General features: G+C 43.7%; 1 protein-coding gene and 1 long non-coding RNA gene across 4 annotated transcripts in view; one reads left to right on the top strand and one right to left on the bottom strand.

Annotated features, from left to right (window-relative positions):
* Positions 1-5,014, bottom strand: part of LOC149874309 (uncharacterized) — a 39,401-nt gene extending 34,387 nt beyond the window's left edge. For both annotated transcript variants that reach the window (XR_016443791.1, XR_016443789.1), the window contains exon 1: positions 4,857-5,014. This is a non-coding gene — a long non-coding RNA (uncharacterized LOC149874309). The remainder of the gene's footprint in view (positions 1-4,856) is intronic.
* GBE1 (1,4-alpha-glucan branching enzyme 1) overlaps positions 4,516-27,662 on the top strand; it is a 313,525-nt gene continuing 290,378 nt past the window's right edge. Inside the window, exon 1 of one of the 2 annotated variants that reach the window (XM_090059712.1) lies at positions 4,516-4,888. In XM_090059712.1, the coding sequence (XP_089915838.1) occupies positions 4,773-4,888 (116 nt within the window). In that variant the 5' untranslated portion in view covers positions 4,516-4,772. The remainder of the gene's footprint in view (positions 4,889-27,662) is intronic. The other variant, XM_090059722.1, reaches the window with a different exon arrangement.

The raw sequence follows: 27,662 nt of genomic DNA on the forward strand, positions 1-27,662 counted from the left end.
TGTTTCAAAACAATTTAAAAATGAGTTGTGTCTGTATTAGAAGATTTTTGGGAAGTCTAACAATGATGCACTGCCGCTCTTGCAGCTCCATGAACTGAAGTAATGGTGGAAATACTCATGTTGAAAGGGGGCAGACATTTTTATCGCTTTTAATCCAGCACTGCCCACTTGCCTCAGGAAAAACAATTTTCTTGAAGGTGTAATAAAATATGACATTTTCATGGTTGTCATCATCATCATCATGATTATGAGAAAATGAGGAAATTTGGTGTCTAAGCTGGTAAATTTTCAAAACTGTTTTCCAAGGCTGTCTTAACTGGCATTCTGATGAAAAGTTAGAGTGCCTGATTAAGGAAAGACAACATTTCAAATGACATATGGCTGAAATGTGATAAAAGGAAAAAAGTACTGTATTATATTTGAAAGAACTATAATATGATATGATATGCTATATTTTTCATTATGCTTGAAAAAGAAATAAAGATTAAATAAACGTGGGCCTCAGTCACAACATTTAGATGTCAATTTTCCTAAATCTCAGGATACTCAATATATGGTTTTGGTTTGGTTCAGTGCACAGGCAAGGTTTATTTGCATAATTTGGCTCTTTAGTCAAACTTTCCCAAAATTCAAGCCTGCCTAGATCTGGGATTTGGATTCTGTATTACTTTTTAAAAGAACTTTCCAAGTTAACAGTCTGGACTTAAGGACAAGATCCTTATTTTCAGGGAGCTGAAATTCACAGCCAGATTCCCAGTGTTCACTTACAAATTTCCGATCCTGATTTATAAATCTCTCTCCCATGTTTATACCAGACAGCTGATAGTAATGCTGTGAACTGCTGGAGCCTCTGAGAATGAGGGGAAAAACAAAGGGAAAAATGTGCTAAAAATGAAGCGTTTGTTTCCCTCTCTACTAATCTCAGTGACTGCAGGAGCTGCCTTCCTCTCTGCACTTCATCAGCAGGAAACCTCTCCATTGGGGAGTAGTTGGTAGTTTTAAACCAGGAGGCAGATAAACTGCAAATTCCTGGGGAAAGCAAGTTCCTGGCTCTTGATAATCAGCTGGAATAACAGTCCCTTAAGTTTGCCACAGTGGACTACAGTGAGATTGTTGGTGACTCATTTGGAGTGGAACATACTGTGCAGGGTCTGTTACAGCGCCATGTGGCAGGGTAGCTTGATTTTAAACTGGAGTAATTTTAAATCATGCCCTATCCAGGCAAAGACTTGATTTTAAATGATCATTTAAATTTCACCTTTCCTGTAGTGTTCTAAAGAAAGAGGCATTCTCACTGAAAAGAAGAACCATTACAAATTTAGATTTACTATTAAATGCATCCTTTACACTAGATTTGGTATATCCTTTTGTTTTTGGCGCACTACATCTTGAAACTGTTGTGTAAGCAATTTCATAGTTTACTATCTGTACTGTATATTATTAATATTCCATTCGATTGTTACAAATGGTGAATTATGTACTGCTTTATTACAAAATTAAATTTTAAACTTATGATTTGTATCAGGTATCTGCACTAGTCTGGTAACTAGAATATAATTAAACAAAACAGCACATAAAATCAGAGCTCAGGTAGGAAGAACCTACAGAATTGGCATACACAACCACTCGGTGCTATTCAGTGCATTACCTCAGTGACAGACCAGATTCTTTGGGTAAATCTGTTATCTTTTATTAGACCAACTAGATATCAGATTTACCCAAAGAACCTTGTCTGCCTATGTCCTTAGCCCAACATGGCTACAACCTACACCCTTTTACCTCAGTGAGACACTTGATAGTGTTTTCTGGCGTTAGAGGTGAGATCCTAACACCCATGATGTCTTTGCTACTCTTTTGCACCTCTTGCTGTATTCCTTGGATCCCCTGCAAACCCTTAATATAGTACATGGCCCATTGTGCTATATTTATAATGTTTGACCTTTTAAAAATTAGATCCTTTCCAAATCTCTCTTGATATAGAGAAGCATAGAACATGTAATTCAGTGCTTTTGATAAGAGGGCCAATATTATAGAAATACTACTTCCTTAAATAATAAATGTATTGTAATTTCTTATTTATGTGTTTAACATGTTTCAAATTCTGGTTTAATTCCAAATGTTTATTTTTAGAAGAACAATTAAACACTTAAATAACACAATATCCATTAAAAAGATCATTGATTGGTGTACAAATATTAATAAAGTGACCACACTTATCCTGTTTCTGGCCAAACTTAAGTAAAGTAATATAACAAATGAACTACTGGCTTCCTACTGGGCACTGTTACTGCCAGTGCAATATCCAGTCAGCAGCAGACTCTATAATTGCTCTATCACAGGAAAGGGAAGTACAGCCAGAAATCAGAGAACTAGGGCTCTGAAGAGACTGTAGGGAGCAAGAGCTTGAGCAGACATTGAGGTGTATGAGCTGGAAGGGTATGACTAAGCAGCAACCTACTGCGGAGGTACATTAAGAAATGCCCTCCAAACAGGGAGACTAAGCAGATGGGCTGGGAACAAGATGAGAGTTGGTGAACAAAGGGATTGGATTATGACCAAGGAGTTGTGTAGGCTACTGTATGATTATTTCAGGGACAGAATGGACTAGGGTGAGTATTTCTGATAGAGAAGTTCCAGTTTCATACAACTGTACCACAATGCCTTTATGGGCTGGCCTAAGATTCGTTGTGTTTATCATCTTTTGTTTGTGATTTTTAAAGCGGTTGCACTAAGGGTGTATGAAGAGTACGCTTGAGGCAACAGCCTAGGAATTGGCTTTGGCAAGAGAGCTGGGCACGTATACATCTGGCAGCCCTACCCAGTACAGCAACTTTCTGTTTTTCTTCAGGTGCTGCCCCATCAAAACCTACAGCCCAAAGGATCTTGTTTTTTGAGTGTCTGCAATGCTTGCTGCTGAGCAAACAGCACTCAATGGTGCCCTACATCTTGGGATCAACAAGGGGTTTTCTGGTGATCTCTTTTACTGGACCAACAGCTTGACTGGTAGAGAAATTAGAGAACTTAAGACACAAGGTGCCCTTCCTTCAGTCTCTTTGGAAGCATTTGACTTTACCACAATATTACTAGTATCTCCTTTCTTCTGCCCATTTCTCCTATATTTCCTTGACCTTTGCAGCTACAACACTACAACTTGGGGCCACACTTGCAGTGACATGCTTGAACACTTAGTTGGAGGGAGAGAAACATTATTTGTTTTGAAATGTGGTGTCTGGATAAGTATTATTGTAAAATACTAGTCAAAAAGCTGGTATCAAACACAACTTCACAAATGAAAATGGCCACAGACTTTTTTTTTACTGAAAAAACCCCAAATTGCTGCCTGTGTGTGCTTGCTTCCCATCCCACAGGCAGTGAACGGTGCTGCTGGGATGTTCTGTGTTGCCCAGGGTAGCGGGCTTCAGTATGTTCAGTTTACAGAATAGATGTTTCAGATGGGATGCGACAATATCTGAAGGGCTGCTGTAAAGAAGGAGGAAAGCACCCCTTCTCCCTTGCTACAGAGAGGAGGACACAGACCAGCAAAGTAAATTTAGATTGGATATCCAGTAAAAAAAATTCTTCACTACTGGAACAGGGAAGCAGTAGAAGAGACTGCCTTGGCAAGCTGTAGACTCCCCATCACTGGAGGTGTTCAAGGAGAGGTTGGACAGTCACTGGTTGGGTTGATCTAGATGCAGCTATACTTATTTTCTACCATGGGTATTTCTCATGCTTCTGGGCTTTGCTGGTTGCCTGCCCCCCTCCAGACATTTCTGCTACATATGGGTGTTTTCAAGCTTCCTCAGAGGTGCTGTGCTGGCCACAGCTAAGACTGGGGACTTAGACTGGTGTGTGCCAATGTTTCTGCTGGGACAAAAGATGGAGGTTCTTAGTTAGAGGGTCTCAGTCTTCTCTTCTAATAAGCCCAGTTTCCTCAGCCTCTCCTAAGTTACATGCCCTCTGCTAGACTCTCTTCAATTTGTCTGCAGTAGCAGGGGCCCAAAACTGAACTCAGTACTCCAGATATGGCCTCACCAGTGCTGAATAGAGGGGAATAATCACTTGCCTCAATCTACTGGCAATGCTCCCGCTACCTCTTTTGACCCCTGCTTCAGGCAGTTGAAGGCTGCTGTTAAATCCTCCTTCAGCCTTCTCTTTTGCAGACTAAATAAACCCAGCTAAAGCTTGCCGGGCTTTCCCTGTGGCAGGCCAGGGGCAAGTCTGTACTGTGCTAGGGCCAAAGTATTTAAATAAGGGAGGACTACAGGACTGCTGGGAGGTGTTGACCCTGCCTCAGGCCTGGGGCTGCCCTGGGTGACCTCTTCTGCAGCCCAGGTGAGACCTCAGTGCAGCTCTTCCACTGAGGTGTACTGCCTTGTGCCTGCCCTCACACCCCACCCCCACCCCCAGACACGCCTGAGATGCACGTACTTGAACAGACACACCACTCAGACAACACCCCCTCAGACATGCACACAGCACACTTGCACCCCACTCACCACACATACACACAGACCCAGACACCACTCACACAGACATACACAAAGACACCGCACTACACCAGCACCCCACTCGCACCAGACACACACCCACACCGCGCGCGCGCGCACACACACGTGGGCGGGGCGGCCCCAGCGGAGGCGCTGCCCAGTGCCCGAGTGGGCGGCGCCCCTCTGGCGGCGCGACGCGGTGTGTGTATATATATATCCCCGGCTGGGCCACGCCAGGCTACCAGGGCCGGTTCCTGCAACGGGGGGGGGGGTGTGTGGAAAATGGCCGCCGCCGCCATGCCGTTCGTTCCCCCCAGCGCCGCGCTCGTGCCCGGCCTGCAGCGCCTGCTGCAGTGCGACCCCTACCTGGCCCCCTTCGAGCAGGATTTCCAGCGCAGGTACCGGCCCGCCTCCCCCCGCGACGCCCCCCCCGCCCCCAGCGCGCTCGCGGCCTCAGCACTGTCCTGGGCGCGGGGCGGCTCCGCTCCTCCCCCGCTTAGGCTCGCGCAGGGGCTGCTGGGAAGGGCCCGGGGCCGAGCGCTGCCCTGAGCGGGAGCCGCCCGCACCCCTGGGGGCGCCTGGCGGAGCGGCCCCGCTGCGCCCTCCCTGGTCAGCCCTGTGGAGTCCGCCAGCCTGGCTGCTGTAGGCTCTGGTCTCTGAAGGACAAACCCCTCTCTGCCCTGGCGTCTGAAAGGGCCCTGGGGCATCGTGGCATACGTTAGGCTGGGCGCACACGCGCACATCCCCAAAGTAGTGGTGGTGCAGTTCTGTGGTGAATCATGCAGGAAGCGGAGACGGGCCCGCCTGTGCAAAGGAAGGCCGGCCCCACGCAGAGTTAATTTTTGTGCACTTCTGTGGTGAATGGTGCAATAAACTCTGATCCCCTGCCGCTCACTTGAAGTAATTGCCGTGTGGGAAAGAGACCACTCTGGCTATAAAAAGAGCTGGCTAGCTCTGGAGTTAGTGCTTGAAAACGCGTTGCAACTCTGCAGCTACTTTCTATCCAGCGTTCACTTGAATGTGTAGTGGGGCTGAACACAGAGGAACTCTTCCCTTTGTTTTCCTACAGAAACTAGCAACTAATCTCTTCTGCCTTGGGTTAATTATTAGTGTGGCAAGCAGCTTGAGGCCCTGCGTCTTCACATATCCACTATTTCAGTAGTGAAAGTGATGTAGCTGGGTTGGTCCAGTAATGCGAAAGCTGAGGCAAGGGTTTCTTTGGGTGAGGTCTTTTATTTCTTCGAGTGAGGTCTTTTATTGGACCGGCTATGTGGTTGGGATCAAGTTAGAGCAGACTTGGAGCACAAAGCATTCTTCTTTAGGTCTCTTGCAAGCAGAAGCTCGTCTAACTTCATCTTGACTACATAATGCCTGTTCGTCAATCTCCAGACAGCGCGTATTCAAAACCCTTCAAACCTCTGGTCCTGTTGCCAAACTCCTCTCTCAGCTCAAGTTATCCTAACTTGACAGCCTTTTGCTCTTGTGTGTTAATGGCCCTGCATCACAGTGAATGGGATTTCTGTGCCATCCTTTTGGCTATGCTGACAAAGCATAGTTGTGCCTTGTCCAAAAGCTTGGTTTGAGGTGATACAATCCAATTCCTGTTTAAATGTGCAAGCTGTGCCATATCAGGATGTCCCCTTCCTCAGTTTAACTGTCCTGATCCTTATGTACTCCAGTCTAAAAAGCTTTCATCGTGCAAAGATGGAAGACTTTCTAAGGGATAGTTTAAACAACTGAAGAGCTTAGAAAAACTGTCATTAAGACCGACAAAGGTGACTTCAATTGAAATTAAAAAACAAAAAATGAAAGCAGAATGCTTAATAAAATTCAAGAAGTTTTATGTGGCTTGAGGGCAGTGGGTGCGTGAAAATAAAAAAGTCTCTTGCATGTTACTCCAACCTGAATATAAAACATTTGGCTTTCTCTCAGTAAGTGTAGTTGTGCCATTCAAATCCATAGTGTAGGATCTTTTTGAAGGTTTATGATTACTGGATGCCACTTTGTGAAGGAAACTAGAGACTAGAATTTGTGAAATGGGATTAAGCATCAGTCTTATCTACTTATATTTTATACTGGCTGATATTGCACTACCTCCAAACTGTAATCTTTTTGAGATTACAGAAGTGTTGGAGAATGGTTCTAAGCAAGCATGTGTCATGTATGCTATGATGTAAAACCTATCATTTTGAGGAGGTGAGGTGGCAATGGTCCTTAGGAGGCAATGACTGGCAGCCCTGACTGTTAATAGAAGCCATGATAAACAGTGCTAGAAATCTAACTGTAACTGCCATTTTAGTGAACATATTGTGTGTAGTAACATGTCTGCCTTTGGAGATTATGGCTATAGTGCAGCTGGGATAAATGCAATAAATCTGCCTGTATGTATAAATTTCATGTTGCTAAGTAAGCTACGGTGGAGACCCACATTTGGTGGTACACTTGTAAGTGGGTTTGTGGGTGTCTGGTATGTCCTTATGTTCGTCAAAATGTGCAGCTTTTTCTATAAAAATGCTGTGGAAATAATGTTATTTCTGGTGGGGTGTTTGGGGGAATGCTGTGCTGAGAAACAACTCTATCCTTAAAGACACAGAAGCTGTCTAGAAGGAGAAATGCACCTGCAAATGCCCAAGCAAATATATAAATTAAAAATAGTTGCCAATGCGTGTCAATGAGAATTTTAACTTAGTAATAATATAATATTAAAGTGGGTTACTTTTTAGGCAGAGTGGGCAGCCAACACTTGTAAGAGTGGCTTTAATTTGTCCGCATTTGTGTAATAACCTCCCTCCCTACCACCTACCACTTCACTTCCCTTATCTAGGAAGTCTCAAGCACTGGAAAACAACAAATGGGTGAAATGGAGTAATGACTTGAAAGAAAGTTAGCTCTGCTTCTAGCTGTCTCTCTAGCACTATAATTTTCAGGGATTTTTTTTTCTACTGCTGATGCTGATCATAACTCTCTCTCAAAAAACAGCAGAATGAAAACCTAATTTGATTCAATTTTTTTCCTGTCTGAGTAATTGGCATGAAACTAATTAAACTGTTAAAAGATTCACTCTGCTATTCCGTAAAGTGATGGATTGTAGAAACATAGAATCAGGTACTGCTGATGAGAAGGGCAAGCATGATTTTTACTCCCCTTGTTCCTTGCCTCTGACTAGAAGGGCAGGATTGAGTTGCTGCCCCTAACACCGGTAGGCTTCCTGGCAAACTGAGTTTCTCTCCTGTGGATCAAGAGCCTTATGGGTAGAGGTAGGAACAAAATGGATGAAGCTGCTATGGATTTTTTTTCCCCTTTTGATGGAGTCCTGAAAGCTTTGTTTTTTTTCAAAATTTGACAATATTGTATTGTCGAATCCATTGACAAACTCTAAACTATTTAGTCACTGATTTAGGAGGATTTCATTTGGTACAGCTACACAAACAAGTTACTTCCAGTCAAGGTAAGTGAACATGGACTTGAAGTGCTATCTGCTTTTTTCAGTTGCTCATGTGCATGCTTCTACCCCCATCCTGAATAAGAGAGCCTACTCCAGGTAATCTGAGGGAGGCTAAGAAAAAAAAGATTGGAAGAAGAAAAGTGAACTTGTTTAAGATTGCATGCAGCAGGTCAGCTTCTGAACCAGGAATAGAAGAATCCAGTTTATAGTCTGGTGTCTTACTTACTGGCTCTAGACTTTCCGTCTCTTTTAAGAAAAATAAATAAATAAAGCTTCATTATATAGATGTCTGGACCAGCTATTTTGAATTTTTCAACTAAATAAACAGAATTTTTGGTCAAGCAAATTACCATATTTATCAGACTCCAAAAAGACTTTGAATTTAAGATGATTGCACTCTTTCTCCCTCTGCCTCCCCCCTGATTCTACACATGGAAAATATAGACAATTTTAACACTTATCCATTTTCCATTGGCGCGTGGTGCTACCCGTGGCCATGTCCAGATGTTTGGGACTTGGGGTACCAGGTAGCACTGTTCAGCTCACCTAGGAGTAGCCAGAGCCTCTTTGATAAGAGAGGCTTCCTTTTACAGTGGAGAGACCTGGGAGACTCAGGAGTCACTACTTACAGAATTTAGTTTTATACAGGGAATAATTATAATATACATGCAAATATTAAATGATACCAAAAGTTTGAAATACTCTACAATACAGTAAGGGTGAGTTTATACAAAAATAAGTTAATAAATATTTGCACTTAAGAGATGATCAGGCTAATGACATATATACTATGCTAAATACTCGTTATATTAATCCCCTAATTATTCACAGCTAAATACCATTCACCGCTACTTGTGCTCAAAGGATGGAGGGAGGGGCAGTCCCTTGCTCTTCTCAACAAATGCTTTGAGGGCTCCAGCTGTCTTGGGCTATCCCAGGTAGGCCTAGGCATTTTGCAGTCTGTAGAGGCTGTTCTGACTGCAGACCCCTGCAAAACACAGGTTCTTAGCCACCTCTGTGCATGCTTCTCTGCTTGTGTACTGCCTCTCCAAACCCACAGAGCTATTTATGCAATTAAGCATATGGAGAAATAACTCACTGCCACAGGCAGGCCAGACAGCACCTCTGTTTTCACTTCCTCTTTAGGCCCTTAAGCACTGGGTCTTAGCCTGCACTGCCATTCGGGGAACTTACCCTTGCTGGCGTCTCTTTCCGCCAAGCTGACACAGTTCCACCACAGTCCTTTCCCCAGCCACTCGCATGGGTTTATCCTGCTCTTTTATCAACCTCCAAGTTTGTACCCCAGTGGGGCATTAGTATCCTACTCTAGGGGCTCCCTGGGGCTATGTCTTCACCCAAAGAAATTTGTGAAGCTGGCTTGAACTCCCAGGGCTTGTTCTAGGGGTCTGCTCTTTCCAGCTCAACTGTCATGTGCTCCATTGACCTCCTGCCTGTTCATGAAGATTTCAGCATGCACCCTGGAGGTGGGGTGGGGCCACTGCAGGCTCTTACCAGCCCTCTTCACTCAGCATGTGCCTCATTCCCACCACTGGGGATGGGGAGACACCCAGTAAATCCCTGGGCTGGAATTTTCCTGGGCTCTCAAGCTTCTTAAATCTTGAATCCCCCTGTTAGGGATAATCCTGGACTACAAGTATGGTGCTTTCCCCCTCCCTCAAGTCCCAAGGTGCTCCTCTTGGCCTTATATACCTTCCTCCTGCTAAATGTGCCATTCCGCCTGGGGTAGGTGTCAGCTTAGCTCTGACTTGAGCCCCAAGCCCAGGGTCAAAGCCAAAGCTGAGCTGCCATCATGCTTGGGTTGGTATTTGAATGTGTGATGAGGCCTTTTTCCATATGTTGTTTGGGGGAGAATTTTATCTAGGATTTGAACAAATATAGTATTGTGAATGACTGGCAAACCAAAACACTTAAGACTTTCTTGTGGAGAAAAATGAAATTATTTATTAGCCTCTTAAAGGATTTTTGGATCAAATTTGGCTTATAAATAAAACGTTTGTGTGTAATATTTGTAAGGGAAATGCTGCAGTGCGTTTTTTCAAATGAGAACTCAAAAATGAAATTGGCTAAGAACTTGCTAAACAGATGGAAAAAAAGACTATATATAGAGTAAAAATACTCGAGCATTACTATGTTGCCAACCTCAAGTGCAAAAATTGGTATGGGTTAATTTTTTAGATTTTTTTTTTTTTTCATTTGTCTTCCGGCTTCTGAGACTGGAGTGCTGGTTTTATGCTTTCAGACTTTTTCTTGGTTCCTCTTCATCTACTGACACTGGAAACAAGATGTAAGATAAGAATCTCTGTCTCTCGGTTCCAGCAGCTGGGATTTAAAGGAAGCATCAAGTATTTAAAAAATAAGTGTTTATAAATTGCCATAGCAAGGCTTTTAAATACAGAAAACTCTGGGAAATATTCCCCCCCCCCCCCCAAGCTATGGTTCCATTAAGCTATAGATGCTTATAGGAACCACCCCCTCAGTCTCTTTCGGAAACCTTTTGTCACAAGTTTAATGATCTAGAGTTAAGAAATTCAGGAGCAATAAACTACTTTCTGTAGTGGGTTCAGCAACTGCTTAAAGTTGCCCATCATCCAAAGCTATTTGCTGCTGTCTCTTCCTGCCTCTAAACTTAGGCTGACAAGAGATGTGTACAGAAATGCTTTGTGCACATTTTGCAGTACTGTAATTTAGAGCACTTCTTATACCACTATAAAGTTACAGCACTTTTAAACATGATAGAAGTGCAGTGTTTGGTGTGGGGAGCCTCTATCTCTCCTGCACTTTCCTGGCTAGGAGGCAGGGGGCACTCTGCAACTTCCTGAGGCTTTTGCACTGTTCAGAAATTTGATCAGTGTACAAAGGATATTTAACACCCTGTAGGTTGCTGAAGTACTATAAAATATAGTGCTTCAAATGTTAATCTCTCATTTAACAAGGGTTAATTTAAAGCTTTGTACCCATTTTTAAAGTGCTGTAAAGCTGTACGCTTATGTTAATTCATAGCAATACATCTCTTTTAAATAGCAAAAAAAAAAAAAAAAAAGGCAACTTCTGTATACACCTAAGGAAGGAGACTGTACAGTTAATAGCTCAGCATTGCCAACCTCCAATTTAGGGAGAAAAATAGATGAGAAAACTATGTACTTCTTAGTCATAAAAAAAGCTAAAACTTTAGAAATATTACTTTAAGCTGTCTTCTCACCCCTCTCCCAAATTCTGAGATTAGAAGATAGGGAAATTGTGCTTCTGTGTGAGCATTTTCAGGAACTTGGAAAGCTACTGGTTGGTTGGGAAGTTTTTACAGTCTTCCCTTAGTTAAGGATTGGAATGGGTTTCTGCTGCCCGGTGTGCCTCACCTCTGGTCTTTACCTCGGGGGGGGGGGGTGGGATGGCAAGGGCACCCCTTCGCTGAGGCTGCTCTTGAATGTCTTGCATGCTGGCAGCCACTCCCTCAGTCCTCCCTGCTGGTCCCAGCTCATCCCCATAAGTGGAAGGAATGTAGGGAATGAGTTGGGCTGTAAAGCATCTACCTACTTGCAGCAGTGTGTGCTGCTGGAAGTGTTGGTGGGGTCTGGTACAGGTTGCTTGGGAGTGGGTTAGGTAGTGGTTCTTAGAATAGCAGGTGCTGGAATAGCTGGAGCAGGTGCCCAGTGCCAGATGGGGAAGGAGAGGATTTACTTCCTTGAAGGAGGGGTTGCGGTCTTGGTAAATCCCTGTTACTATCAGAGTGCCCTAGTGTTTCCTGACATGCAGCCTTTGGGAATCACTGACGTATACAATGTTGGTAGAGTTGCAGGTGAATGAACATTACATATCATAGTCCTTTTAATTTGGTCTAATGGTGATGTGATCTGTATTCATGTGAAGACCTAGCAGGCATTTGGGTCCATTGTAAGGCTGCATGCCTTGATGAAGATGGCAGTTAGTTTATTGTTTTGAGATGCATTGTTTGGTAGTTTGTTTTTATTTTTTTATTTTTCGGGGTGTGTCTCTCTAAATTGGAACAGGTTTCTTTTTCTTCCTGCCCCCATGAATACCTTGAGATAGACCTTTTTCAGGAGGGCTCCTGAAAAAGGAAGTCTATTAATGATGTGTTTTAGGTGTACAAATTGAGGTGTAGGTGATTACCAGACCAGAGGGATTCTGTTGTCTTGGTCCTGGGGTTAGTATTGTAGCAAGGTCTGAGTCTGGCTTTGTTGGTTTGAATGTGGCTTTGTTGGATTATTTTGGGATTGTATGTATTGTAATTGTAAGAATCCCTGCCCTAGATCCTCAAGGCACTTATCCTGATTGGTGGGATCAGAGCAGAGCTTGGCTGTAGATGTATCTAATGTTGCATGCTTGCGTGAAAACTGGTAGTGTGTAGGTAGTTGAAGCAGTTGGCTGACTTGCAACACAATGTTGTGGTGTGGCCATTGCAAACCTACAGTAGTATCTAGGAAATAAATCTTTTGGGTTGGAGCATTCCAGAGTCGGTTTGCTCGAGGGGTGGAAGTTTGTTTAAACTTATGGTGAAATTTCTTTAAAGAGTCATTCCTACATGTCCGTATTTTGAAGATGTCATTGATGTACTCGAGTTATACCAGGGGGACTAGAAAAACACTGCAATATCAGGTACAGCTTGAGTTGGAACAGAGTAGGAACTTCTGGCAAAACTAACTCCTTATGAAGATATTTCAACCCATGCTACATAATCTGAAACTGGTTTTCCAGTCCTTATGACAGGAATGCTGTACCCAAACTGTATTCTGACATGTCTACTAACTATGTAGTCAGGCCAATATGGTATCTTAGCCCCTCCCTACTCCTTTCACATTGCTATGCATCAGCACCAGAGCTTTAGATTTCCCACTCTTTTTTAGGTGGCACCTGTGTAGACTAATTTGTCTAGAGATACATTGCTTTCATAGGCTACAGCCTGCTTTGTCATGTGCTGTGACTGGACATGTAGAGAGTGGGGGTACTAAATAGAAAGTGTCCTCACTTTAATTATAAAGGTTAGAGAAAGGTCACTTTAATTATAAAGGATAGGGAAAGCAGGTCACCGATAAGTGATAGCAAGTAGAAAGAATCAAAGGGGATAAAACAAAGCAGTGAATCCATTGAGAGGTTATAAAAGCTAGTCCAGCTAATAGTGTAGGATCCAGAGCTGAGACCATACTTAACCATAGTCTGTGGATGACTCCTTGTTCTGCCATTTTCATGTTTTAAGCTAAACTAATTTAATTTTTAGAGAATAAAGAACTAAATTTACCTTCACTATGAAGATGAAGAGCTGTCTTGTACTAAGTGGAGAAACAACAAAAGTGGATAAAACAGATGTCAGTAACCCATGTCCTGTGGTGCCATTAGATCCAGCCAGCAGAGTGGGTTTTGGTGGCATTTGATAATGGAGCTTTACCAGTGCCAGGCTGTGTTGCATTTTGGCTAGGCCCTTTGCTCAAGCTGTGCTGTGGTTGGGTGGTGGAGAGAAATGGTTGCCAGGTTTTAGTACCAGCCTGCCTAGGACCTGAGCTGGGTCATTCCAGCTTGCCACTGGAAAATGGTATAAAACACTGGTCTACATATGGCTTTCATGGAGTAGAGAAGAAGGGTAGCTTGAATCTTCCTGTGTAGTTGAGGAGAATTAAATAACTTGAGGTAAATTATACTGTGGCTACTTTCACAGGGTAAATATTTTCTTCAGTTTCATTATTGGGAAAGAACATGATTAAATGAAGAAAGTTCTATAGTGGGGAAAAAAAGGAGACTTAACATGTTAATGGTGTTTTTTTTTTGTTTTTGGTCAGGTTTTGTTGCCTTTCCTGTCTCTTCCCTGAATTGCTCCTCTCTTTCTGCTGCTTCAATTCCACATTAATATCCATGTAGCGGGGAGCTGCCCTAAATCCTTAAGTTAAACATATCTTGAGTTCTCAAACTTATTTTAGCTTTCAAAAATTTAGTAAGACTCATTAGCTTAAACTTTTCATCTCATTGATTTTTTTTTTCCACTTGTACTTATTCAACACTTTCTCTAGCAAGTAGAGCTTTAGTATTAATAATGTAACACAGTGCTTTAAATCTTTGGTATTAATTTTTACCGAAAGTCAATATTAATGTTTCAGATTGAGATGGTTGAAGTGTAGAACTTGTTCTCAAACTCTGGCCTGTAGTGGTAGTCTACCATCTTCTGTTCATTTCAGGTACATGCCTTTCATTTTAGAAAGGGATAAGGAATTAAAAGTGCTCAAACTTGCTGTTTCCACTAGGAAGAAGATGCATTCTGAACTCAATAACTAGGGACCTGCTTAAATTGCACTTCTGTAGTTTTTGCAGAAATTCTAAAAAAAAAAAAAAAAAAAAAAAAAAAAAAGTGGTTTCCATGATTCTTTTTTTTTTTTTTTTTTCACTGAAAGATGTTTGTTGTGATTTTTTTTTTTGCCTATGAAATTGCTCTCCCCAAAATAAAAACTTACTAAAAAAAAAAAAAATTCTGGCTCCCCACTAGGAGTAAATGGTCCTCACAGCTGCTGCTGCCTGGCTTTGCACTCCACTGGGTAGGGAAGGTGTCAGTTGGTGGCATTAAGGGGAGCAGCTGAGATGGCAGTCATCCCTCCTCTCCTACTGGGGCCTCTTTGCCAATTAGCAGCAAGGACCTAGGGCTCCTTGAAGGGCAGCCCTTTCTGCCAATCAGTGGTGAAAGGTGAGGCTACCATGAAATGCCTATGAAAGTGACCCTATATGCCATGAGTGGGCTGTGAAAAGCCCTTCAGCTCACCCTGATTTAGGTAGGTCCCTACTGGTAATGTGCACAAACCAAGGCTGTTTGTAATTCTTGCATGACTTAGCATTAAAAATCATCTTCATTGACCAAAAGGGGTGGTGGAGTGGGGGAGGGGGTGTGGAGTGGTGTTGTTATAGGATGATGGTACAGAAGACACTTAAGTATTTATTCCTTGAGAAACTATGTGAGGCCCAATGGGGTTTTGGGGGGTATAGTGCTTATTTCAGTTAATACATTGTTTTAAATCCAGGTATGCCCTCAGTGTGCTAGTTTCAATGTTGCCACTCCATTTATTCAGGAGGATTTTCTAGGCTGTTTTTGAAGGTGTTTTAAACCAGGGGTGGGCAATTATTTCAGATGGAGGGCTGCTTAATGAGTTTTTGGCAAGCTGTTGAAGGCTGCAGGGGTAGCCTAGCCCTTGACAGGTGCCCTCCCCCCGGTTGCCATCTTGGGACTGGAAGTCCTGCCTGTAACCCCTGACCTTTACCACCATCATTCTGTTCCCCTTGTCTGTGGAAATACTCCTACTGGGAGGGTGGGGACTAGCCATCTTGGAGCTGGGGAAAAAAAAATTGTATAATAAAAAATTTACTATAACATTAATTTTATTTTTAAAATTATATTTTTCCTAGTTTGTGTTTGCATGGTGTTATATAGAGGCAATTTACATCATTGCTCAAAATAAAGTCTTACTCTTGTATTTTGTGGCTGTGTGTGGGGGGGATGCATGTGTGGGGTGTGTGTGAGTGCTCCCCCCGTGGTGCACAACCTTTGCCATGTAGGTGGAGCCCTGCAGCAGCACATGGCTCTGGCTGAGTCCTGGGAGCTGCATGTAACAGTAGGGAGCAGGGCCAAACCAGTCCAGCTTTATCGCATGGGGCTCATGCAACTGCTGGGACATGGTCACAACTGCATGCTGCTGTGGAGGCATGGGGGATGGGGAGAGAACCCCATGTGCTGAAGCCAGTGGCCTGGCTTCACTCCCTGCTGCCACATGCAACCCTCAAGACTTGGCCAGAAAGTAGAAAGTGGGGTTGAGCTGGCCTGGTTCTATTACGTGGGGCTCTGCTTTTCCCAGCAGACCCTTGGGAACCACATGTGGCAGCAGGGAGTAGGGAAGGCCTCTAGTTCCATTGTTCAGGGCTTCCCCCCCAGTGGTGCATGAGTCTCGGGAGCTGCACATGAGCTACAGGGAGCCCTGTGCAATGGAACCGGTTTGACCTGGGCCCCACTCTCTCTTGCTGACCTGGGCTCCATGTTCTTGTCACTCTGTTCCACCTTGGGCAGGCCCTATGGTCTGGGCTCAATGCTTCTGCTGGCTCTAGCCCCACACTTTGGGCTTCTGTCCACCATTGCTTCCCTGCCTGTTGCCTGGAATGCTGCAGCAGTAATGGGAGGAGTCATCACCTGGAGGCTGGGGATGCTGAGCAGTTGCCTGAGTTGCTTGGCCTTGCCCAGAAGCTGTGCTGACTGGCCTAGCAGGGGTGGGCAGGGCTTGGCCCCATGTAGAGTGCCCCATGCTGGGCCAGATGCAGTTAATAAGTGGGGCTGGATAAAATCACCTGGCAGGCTGGATTTTGCCTGCCTATGCTTTAAATGCATGCTAGCAGGTGTAGTTGAGTGTAGAGACTTGGGTTTCACATCCCCTCAGGATGGAAACCCTCACATCTTGCAGTGAAAACATGGGCTAGTGGAACCTGGTACTGTTAGTCCTCAAGCATTCTGTTATAGCTCCACCTGGGCTGCAAGATCGCTCTCTCTCTTTCAATGAAAGTCACCTATCTTTGTTTTATTCCTCCTGCTGTACTTCTACAGTCTTTGACCAGAGACACTGTCCACTCTGAAAATTCAAAGGGACTTGTGTATTTACTTGGAATGTGTTAATGACACTCATTAAATGTTCTTGCTGGCAAATGTTGTTTACTTTTGCCTTCAGAAATGTCTGCGTGAATAATGAGGAACTTCACTTGGAAGCCTATTTTACATAAGTATTGTTTGTGTGTGTCACTGCTACAGACAGCAGGTCCTTGCTAGATGGGGAGAAAACCTAGGAATGAATTCAGAGTTCAGTGTAATGTGCTGCTAAGAACTGTATGAGATCTTGCCAGAAATCCTTTCTGTTACACTGGGTAGTACAGCATTGTGGTGGTGAATGGTGGAAGCCTAAATGAACAACGAAGTGCTTTACCTAGGTTAGGCTAGAATAAGGCAAGTCCGAATTGGATGTTCTACAAATGTTGTTTCTCTACCGATTGGATTTTAGGGTGTGAAAATCATGTAATGTAGGAGAAAGAGAGAGAATTCAGACTTTTTGAAAACTTTATTAAACAAATATTAAAAACGGATGGTGAAACGCAAAAATATGTAGTCCTCCCAAGAGCTGACCATGGAATACTTGTTAGCAACAAAAATAAGCCATGTCCCCAGACTGAAACCCCTCTTTCCCCCTCCCATACCTCTCAGTTGGTTACATATGTAGGACCACAGCTGTCTTCCACCTTAGAGAACCTCCTTGATTGGTCCAAAGTGGTTCCACTTGTTCACGTTTTGTTGCAAGGTGAAGCCAAATGTGACACGTACCTGAAATGGGAAGCGAAGATTTGGAGTTGTCTCCTGCAAGCTGGCTTCTGTGGCTTTTCAGAGTTGCCATCTTGGCCTGGCCCAGTTGGTAACTTGCCAGGCAGATTGTGCTCCCCTTTGGCTACTTAGTATGAAACAGAGAAGATATACACAGTCTCCAGGAAGTCCAAGTCTAGTGTGCCAAGGGCTGCAAAGAGTGTTTGTAGCTGGGGAAGTCCAAGAAGAGTCTTCTCTGTCTCTCCTTCACTGACAGGGCAGTCTGCCAGGTCTAAGTAATAGTTAAGATGTGGGAGAGAGCTGTTTGACGCACTGTAGTGCTGGCAACACGGAAGTTGAAGAAATGACAATAACAAGGTGTTAGAGATCAAACATGTCTCACTGACATGGAGGATCTGGAGTGGCCACAGTTCACATTTTGCTACAGAGTGGACTGCTGAAAACATGGCACCTACTGTAGAATACAGAATACTAATAGTATCTTTTAAAGATGGTAACTTTTGGGTAAGATCAGACATATAGGCAGGCTTCCAGCTGGATTCTGCATATGCCTCCTCCATGTACCCTTTTAGGATAGCAAAAGGGACAGAAAACAGTTATGTATAATATTATTTAACTTTTGCTTTCTCTTTTTTCCTGTTGTACAAATGAGCTCACGAGGCAACCGTAACCTTGTTACTTTCTAGCGCTTGCTGTAAACTATAGTCTTGCCTGTACTCTATGCATGTGGCTTTAACTGCATCCTGATGCTGAGATTTGAGTAGTCCTGCTTTCTAATGACAGTATTGGATTAAATGTAACCGTTGCAGACTACCCAAATATCTGAAATGAGTATTAACAAAGTGGCTGTTAGACAAAATTGAAGTGTGGTGTAGGCTGAAGACGTTAGGTTTAGTGTGTATTTTTAGTTTGTGCCAGTTAGAACATAAGCGACTCAGTTGAAGCCATAAATGCCTATGGTGTAATTGCATTTTATGTTACAAAATGGCATCAAAATGCTGCCTGCTAGTATTTCCTGCACTATTAACAAACATGCACATTTTTATGATAATTCATCAGCTCCTGCAGCTGCCACAGTAATCTATTAACTGCACACTCCTGCGTGCAAGTGTTTTCCAGTAGCTCAGTTTATAGAGTGAAAGACTAGGAACTCATTACTAAGCAGCTTCAATCTGTAATTTGTGGTGCTGGACAAAAGCTCTCTTGCTTGCAGATTTAATCAAGATGATTATGTGCAACTGCTGGTTTGGCCCTAAATGCAGGTTGGCAGTGGAAAAATTGTGCAACTAGAATATGATGATGTGGGGAGAGAACTATGTTGCTTCACATGCTCCTGAACTGCTTGATTTCTTTTCATTTTGCTGTTTTGTTATCCTCCAAGTAAAGCAAGTTTTTCACTAGTCATTTAGACTAGCAAGGGATTCTTTAACTGGTTGAGTGCAGGGTGGAAAATCAACAATCTAACCCCCCCCCCCCATTTTTGAAATTTAATCATCTTTATTTTTTAAGATGCTTTTTAAAAAAAAACCAAACAACTTTTATATTAAAGATGGGTTAAATTTAAAACATGTTAAAGATCAAAGATATTATAATGGAATAGGGATTACAATTTCTAATTTTCTACTATTTGAGACTATATATATTTATGTAATCTTTTTAGAAGATTTATGGGTAGGTCACGATAGGCCGTGGAGTGTATTAGGAGCCTAATCTTATGGGCTTCCCTGAGGCTCCTCTATAGATTAGTAAAGATTTAAAAAAAAAAAAAAAGCACTCTACCCAATGGGACTTGGTGCTCAGTCTAGAAGAACACATTAAGCATCTCTGTGATGCTTAGTTTTAGTTCTCAAACTCTGGATTTGTCTCCAGAGATCATAGGCAGACAAGGTTCCTTGGGCGGATGTGATATCTTTTATTAGATTAACTAAATCAATAGAAAAAATGTTCTTTGCACACAAGGCTGTCCTGAGGGGGAGGGAGCAAATTGAGGTGACCACTCTGGGCCCTGTACTTTGGGGGCCTTATGGAGCTGGGTGGAGCAGTCACAGGAATTCTGCGCTGCTGCTGGCTTCACGTCTCCCCCCCCCCCCCCCCCCCCCCCCAGCTGTTGAATCCGGCACCTCCAGCTGCTTGGCAACACCAAGCCAAAAATCCAAGCCTCCATTTGGCTCCGATCTGGGGGCAGGGCCCTGCAAAGGCTGACTTGCCCTGTGACCGACACCCTGCTTGGGTGTGATATGCATCCTGCTGCATACTTTCAGGCACAAGCACCCTTCTTTAGGCATAGGAAAAGTTGGCTGTCTCCAGAGATAACGTCCTTGTTAACAGTAGTATATGGAGATAAGAAATTACAAATCTGATTGCCCACCCATCGGCCTTAGATTTATAGATGCCAGGATCAGAAGGGACCTCAATAGATCTAGCCCAACTCCTTGCCTAGGCAGGAAAGAGTGCTGGGGGCAGATGACCCCAGCCAGATGCCTATGCAGCCTTCTCTTAAAGACCCCCAAGGTAGTGGGGAGCACTACCTCCCTTGGAAGCCCACTTCAAATTTTGGCCACCCTCACTCATCATGAAGTTTTTCCTCATATCTAGCTTAAATCTGCTCTGTCAGTTTGTGACCATTATTCCTTGTTACCTCAAGGGGTGCCTTGTTTCTTGCTATGCCCCCCTAATGAATTTGTAGCCAGCCACAAGATCATTTCTCAGCCTTCTCTTGCGGAGGCTGAAGAGATCCAGGGCCCTTAGTTTCTCCTGTATAATGCAAACCGTTAACTGTCTGGGCCCTCTCAAGGTTATCCACATCCTTCTTAAAGTATGGTGCCCAAAACTGGACACAGTACTCCAACTGCAGTCTGACCAATGCCCTCCTTGGCTCTCTTTGTCATGCATCTGCTGATGCATGATAAAGTGCGTTTAGCTTTGATTTTTGTCATACTGACTCCAAGATCCCTTTCCGCTTCTGTGCTGCTGACAGGGTCAGTCTCTAGCCAGTAGGTGTGCTGGATAGTTTTGTGCCCTATGAGCAGCACTCTGTTGTGTTCTGCCACTTTTCTAACTTGTTCAGGTCTGCCTGCAATCGTTCCCTACCTTCCGGTGTGTTCACTTCACCGCACAATTTAGTATAATCCGCTAACTTGGACAGAGTATACTTCACACCCATATCCAAGTCACTGATGAAGACATTGAAAAGTACAGGTCCAAGGACTGAGTCCTGTGGGACCCCACTGCCCACATCCTTCCATATTAATACTGACCCGTCTACTACCACTCTCTAGGTGCAACCCCCCGCCAGGCCAGTTTGCCACCCACTTGTGTAAACATCTAAGTCACGGCCTCTTAATTTATTTTATGAGAATGGGATGAGATACCCATCGAAGGCCTTCCTAAAATCCGAGTAAACGACATTCACTTCTACTCCTGCGTCTAAGTGTTTTGCAACCTTACTGTCTCTGAAAGTTGGTGTACACATAGTCAAGCCGTTACCTCTCTCTAAATGTGCAGTTTCAAGATTTTTTTTTTTTCTCAAATGAATGAAGGATATCAAGTAACAAGAATGCACTTTGTAAAAAAAAAAATTGTTAAATCAATGCTTCCTGACCAGTGATTTAAATCAAATCCACCCTGGTTGAGTATCTATTGGAACGTTTGTCTAAACAGAAGAGTTTTCCAGTTTCTTTTATAGTAGATATGCTCTTTATTGTTTCAAATGTCCTGTATTAGCAATTTTTTCCCCAGGAATATAGCTTTTTTGGATTATGGTCACTGATTACTTTGGGGCAGGTGCTCTGTGCAAGAGAACTGTTTCTAATAAAGTTTTTAAAGCTTAGACTACTCTTGAAATTTTTATTTCAACTGTATTTTAATGCAATAAGTGCTATGAACTGAATTCAGTCAAGTGGAAATTTGGGGAGGATGATATTTCTATGTGGGAAGAATTTGGAAATTTAAGTTCTAACTCTGGACCTAGACAGAGGAAGAAGAAGCCAGATGGAACAGAAACCTATTTTTCAATTGGTAGACATGGCATGGAGGAAAAAGCTCAATGCAGACACTGAATAGCATTTAACTTTGTATCTGCATGGCTTATTGTGTGTGGTTTTTGTGCCTTTTTTATCTTGGGGAAGCATGATGTTGATTCTTCCTGGAAAGTAGTGATATACAACTATCTACAAAGACTATAAAGCAAATGCACAACATGAAACTAAATAGGGACTGAAAGCAGTTTGCATTGCTGTGTATGTTTTTCTGACTGCCAGATTTTTGGAATAGATACTACTGTATTGCTCTAGTTTTTGGATAGTTCTTATGGACTAGAGCCAATAAATCTGTTATGTTAGTGCATCACTGATGTCCTTAATTGTTTAAACCCATGGGGTAGGGAATTTGGTGCCAGTTTGAGGGATAGAAGCTGTACAACACTTACCTGAATAAGCTGTGCACACGATCTGCTGTAAGAAGATTATGTAGTGCAGGAAAAAGTTTACTTGCTCTTATCTGTTCTGAAAAACACTTAGGACACTTGCACTGGATGCTTGTCTGCAGCTCTTGACTAAGCCACAAGTTTGGTGGCCCAAAACAAGTAACATCACAGGGCCCTGGGCTTGATTTAGGATTTTAGAAATTTGGGATGAGCATCTAAGAATGTAGGACTTAGAATAGCAATGCAAGTAACAGTTAAAAAAAAAAAAAAAAAAAAAAAAAAAAGTATCCTTGAAGCAAACGCATTAGAGAATCAAACTAGAAAATGAAAGGCTTTCTCCAGGGCCTCTGAACTACCCTGAAGGGTTCAGCTGAGAAATATGTTCCTGATATGGGATGGCTTAAGCAGTGGAACTGAGAATTTAGTTCTGCAGGTTCTTAAGAATAACTTGAATCATACCATATTGGCTTTACAGGGCTTTTGTGACTCTTCTGTAAGGAACGGAAATGGAGCTGAGAAACTAACTTATACTAGTTGTCCAAATAGCATCTTCCCATAAGCACTGAACTTCTTGATTGTGACAATATTCATATTGTATACTAGAGTATGTGTATGCGTTAATGGCCAAACTGATGCCTTTCCTCTCTGTTCTGGGCACTGCTGTTTCAGAGTTTAAGACCTTTCCATTGAAGATATACCCTAAGGAGTTTTCAGCTTTAATATAGCCTCTGAGGTTGTCCCTCCTTGCCCCCCTCTCCTCTAAACACACCTCTCTTGAGTTCAAAGGTGGCATTAGCTCAGGCTAGTTATTCCATCATGGGACACAAGCTAAAGTCCAAATGTTACCTTTGCTCTGGCTGGTACCTCCCTCCACTCCCTAGTACTGCTGATTTATCAAATGCTTTTGGTTGAGAATGAGCAACATTATCTATCAGAAAAAAAATTAGATATTTTGTTACCTTGCTTGATATTACTAACTAGAGGTTCTTAACTGTTAAGAAAAATCATCAAGAAGCAAAACAGTGGCCTAGAGTAAGTACCTAATGAATAAACATCTTCAACAAACTTAAGCGGATGATGGTTGGGCTGTCAAGAGGAAAGTGCAATTCGGAGACGCCAGTAGAATAAGCTGTTTTGCCAAGGTGGAGGGCAAGTCGTTCTCAGGCAGTAGTTCTCAGCCTCTTCAGACTAAAGGTGTCTTTCAAAATGCCACTTAACTTTTATGAGGTTCTTTGACTATGCAAAAATAATGGAACAATTCTTCTCTTGCCAAAAGCTCTGAAAGACAACAGGTCAATGTTTCTGATACCATGGGTTTTTATTTGAAATCTCTGGGTTTACTTTGCAGATCACATGTAGGAGTTTGCATATCTAACAATGTTAGTCTTCCATAGCACTCTCTAAAGGGTCTTGTGGCACTCTGGTTGAGAAGCGCAGGCCTAAGAACTAATCTAGCAGTGAGGATTGTTTTGGTCCTTATCCATTTCTTTCAAGCAATGGAAAGACTAAGATGCAGGCTAGCTCTGCAGGATGGGTCTACATCTAAGTTTGCTCACGTTTTGGGGGAAATAAGACCTAGGTATACAGATTGTCTGCCTTATTCCTCTTTTCTTCCCGATGTGTTCTTTTTGGACAATAAACAATTATTCTTTTTAAAGAACTCTTCTCAAGTGGCTTTTAAACCATTTGCTGCTTATAATGTTTGATCTTATTTTTGATTTTTCTGGTGTGGCAGGAGGGGTTTTGTTGCAAGTCAGAGGCTTGTCCTAGGAATGATTTAACTAGGGCTCTCCATCTGAGAGAGGGTGAAAGATGCAAATCTTTATGGCCACTGACAGGTGTAGGGGGAAAAAAATGGTGCTTTACTAGAAGAGGAAGCATGTTAGTTGACCTGGATCCCCAGCATCTGCATAGATCAGGCTCTTAACAGGGCTTTTTGGCTCTTTTTATGTGATGCTGCTCCAGTCGGCTATTAGATAAGTGCCAAAATCCCCTTGCTGAAGTGCCCTATCTATACAGCAGGGGCAGGCAGTTATTTTGGGTGGAGGGCCACTTACCCAGTTTTTGCAGGCTGTCGAGGGCCGCATGGGTAGCCCTGCCCCTTGACAGGTGCCCTACCTCCTCGTCACCATCTTGGGACCAATGTCCCAAGGCCAGTACGGGTGGGGCCCAAAGCAGGGCACAGGTTGGTAGGGGTCTGTGAAGCCAGGCAGGGCTGCACCAGCAGGGAGAGGAGGGGGCTAGCCTGGCTCTATAGAGCCCTTGCCAGCTGGGACCCTGTACTTCTGCCACCCTGCCGGCACTGACTCTGGGGCAGCAGTGCAAGCCCTGTGCTCCCACTGGCTCCCACACCTGCTCATTCCCAGTGCCCCCCAACCCTGCGGTACAAGCACGGGGCAATGCACAGCCCTGACCCCCTGCTTGCTGGCAGGGAAGAAGCTGGTACTGAGCGCAGGGAAAAATAGCCCTTTGCCTGCCCCATGGCCAGTGCTCTCTGCTGTAGGTGCTCGCAGCCCGTGTGGGGCTGTTTGGAGCAGGCACAGGCAGCCTCATGCGGGCTGCAGGTGGCTGCAGCACGGGGTACTGGCCGTAGGGTGGGCAAGGGGCCACTTTTTCCCCACGCTTGGCACTAGTTTGTAACCCACCCCACTGCCAGCCTGGCAATGGTGTGAGTTACAAGATGGTGCTGGCAGTGGGGGGGTGGATAGGGAGAAAGCCCATGCCCATGGGGGGGTGGGGGGAATGGGCCATCTTTCTCTGCCCAGGGAAGAGCTGAGCACGGGAAGGAAGTGGCTCCTCCCCCACTCCATGCCTGGTGCCCCATGCTGCAGGAGCTTGCAGCCTGCATGGGGCTGTCTGGAGCAGACACAGGCAGCACTGGTGGGGCCCAAGGAGCTGCAGTGCGGGGCACTGGGCATGGGGTAGGGAGGGGCCACTTCCTCCTTCCCCCCCCCCCCCATGCTCCTTCTCTGCCTGGGGTGCCTCCCTCACTTAGCTGAGCTTCCTGCGTTGGGGCAGCCACGTGCTCCCAGCACAGAAACCCCGCCTGGTGGGCAGGGCCAGATGGGCCCACTGTTGTTGTTGTCCCATTTATGACAGGAACCAAGGGCAGAGAAATATTAATTTTTTTTTTTTTTTTTTTTTTAGGGGCTCTGTGGGCTGGATAGAATGCGGCCTGCAAAGCCAATCGGCCTGCAGGCCGTATTTTGCCCACCCCTGCTATATACACATTGGGTGGGCTGGGTCAAACTAATGTGATACTGGCTCCTGGGCATGTGTTTTTATGTTCAGGAGTGTGCCCAGCTGTAAATAAAGCCCTTTTTTTGTCTTGGGTTTCCTTCCCTCCTCCCCCACCACTCCCATGTCTGTAAGCAGCCTATCTGATCTATGTGCTCTACAGAGGCTTAAAATGTAATTAAATTTATGTTTATTTCACCACATATTACTTGTGTGCCCAGGGTCAAAAAGCGTTCCTATTATTCAGTGGAAAAAAGTGTTGTTTTTTTTTATTATAGGTTGGCTTACTCCAGTAAAAAAAAAAAAAAAAAAAAAAAATGTATATTATATCCATCTGTCCAGTTTGTCTGTCGTCCTGGTGAGGTGCACATTGAAGCAACAGTGAGGGCATGATAACTTGCGTGGAGTCTGAGCTAATATGGACAAACATGGAGTCTGAGCTTTTAACTGTCATTCGTTGGCATTTAGTCTGCAACCAACTCATAGTGTTTTTTTTTTTTTGTTTTTTTTTTTTATCTGCGTGTCCTTTTTTCCCCTTTCCTTTTAAAAAAAGACTGTGGGTGGAACAGGGTAAAGAATAAATAACCTAAATGACTAATTCAAAGGCTGCTAACCAATTAAAATAAGTAACTTTTATCTGAGTCTGTTTTAAAATAGACTAGCATTGATCTTACAGATGACTCACACATGGGTCTTGCCATGTACAGTTAGTTGGGCACTACCCTTTTTGGGAGTCTGAATATGTGCAAGAAGTGCTGGGATAAAGCCTCTAATCATTGCCTATCACCATGACTGCACATCACTTAATCCTGTAAATTCCTATCCTATTCTATTTCAAGGAATTGGTCTCCCTGTTTTGCTGCTTTTGAGTTTAAAAGTAAGAGCACAATGTTCTCATTTTGCAAAACTCTTTAGAAAATTGGCAGACTCTCAGACACAAGCTTGGTAAACTCATATTTGCTCTCCCTATCTCCCACCTGCTTATTCCCATTATGCTTTTTAATCCTAGTTTTTCTTCTTGTCTTCCTCTTTTTCCACAGTATGAGGTCCTGTTTATTTATGCTGTGCCATAGATCTGGAATCTTCTTCCCATCTCTTACTTGAACATTTTGCATTCATATTTTTTTTTTCCATGAGTAAATATAAAAGAAATGTAAATTAACTATAGTGGAAAAAGATGCTTTGTATCTAAAATGCTTAAAACTGCTCAGGCGCAGAGTTCTTAATTATATGCAACTGCCTTTCATAGTGTCTGACAGTACTAACTGAGCTCCATATTGTAGAAATCTGCTTAGGTCTGATCTTTAAAGGCCTGCTCCAACCCACACCCAATTATTATAGAATTAGACTTGAACCCGCAACCCACATTAGCAACATTTGTCTTACTTGTGGACTGATCTAACCAGCTTTAAGCAAACCCCACAGCCAGATCCAAACACATGGAGGGAGAAGAACAGATGGGTTGCTGCTCCCTTCCACACTGTGTGCCAGCGGCTGGAGGTGGCTGGTAAAGCCCCTCTCTGCCTGCCTCTCCCCTTCCCCTTCCCTCCTGCACTGGGAAGCTTTACACTGGTGGCTGTATCCTCTTTCTGGCTGCTGCTCCCTTCCTTCGGGGCTTCCTTGGCTGTGCTGTCTGGCTGATGAGGTCGTTTTGGCTCCTAGCTCCCTGCACTTTTCCATGGCAGGGCAGGGCTGAAGCCCAGTACTGCTATGCCCACCCTCACCCCTGCACCTGACCAATTTAATTATTTAACTGTTGTGATTACAATAGGTTAGACAAATATTTTATTTAATGGGATGTTCCCCTTTCATACACTAGTTCAGGTAAAGCACTTGGATGGGTTGATCTGCATTATCTACCCTTTTCAGGGGAAGAGGGCATTTAACCTTGAGTTTCTTACTCTGCAGGAGAGTTCCCAAAGAGCCAGACTCTGCTAGCTTGGGGTAAGGGACTCTAGCATTCTTTGTTACTGAAGAAGTTACCAAAAATGACCCTTTTTTGGGGGAGGGCTTTTTCAAACACCAGGAGCTGGGGTGGGTGGGGTGGTCATGGGGGCTGGGGGGGTGGGCAGGTGATGGGGCTGGCAGGAGTGTGTGTCCCCCCGCCCCCCCACCTACCAGTCCCAAGTCTTGCTCCAGCTCCCTGAAGTGGGGAGTGGGGACTGTCTGAATCATCGAAGCTCTCTGAATCTTTTCTGTAGATTTGGAGAGCTTTGAATTGACTTGGACCTTTTTTATTGGTTCCCCTGATTCAATTTGGAGATTCGGCCACTGAATTATTAGGCCGAATCTCCTCTGAATCAAATCGGCACCCGAAGCTTTGCACAGCCCTAATGCTCACTTTATTAATATGTTTGTGTTGGTCATTCCATTTGTTTTTAATATAGCAATACTATATTAAGTATCTAGGTTAAAACAGTAAGCTTTGGTAGGCAATACATCTTTTTTATCCTTTTCTGTTCACCCCAATACATTCCTCCCCCTTCCACCCCCCAAAAAACAAAACAAACAAACAACCCCCCTCCCCCCCCCCCAAAAAAAAAACCACACCAAAACCCCAAACATTTTAAAAGAGAATTCTTCAGTCGGGTCAGCCTTAACTGTAACTCCTCTTTTTTCATAGCATTTTTGTGTAATGCTGAATACATAGGTTCTTGAACCTTCTCATTGTAACATTGCCATTCCAAGGATAATGCAATATTTATTTTA

This window comes from Crocodylus siamensis, chromosome 1, assembly GCF_052110815.1.
Source record: "Crocodylus siamensis isolate JL-2025a chromosome 1, ASM5211081v1, whole genome shotgun sequence".
NCBI lineage: Eukaryota > Metazoa > Chordata > Crocodylia > Crocodylidae > Crocodylus > Crocodylus siamensis.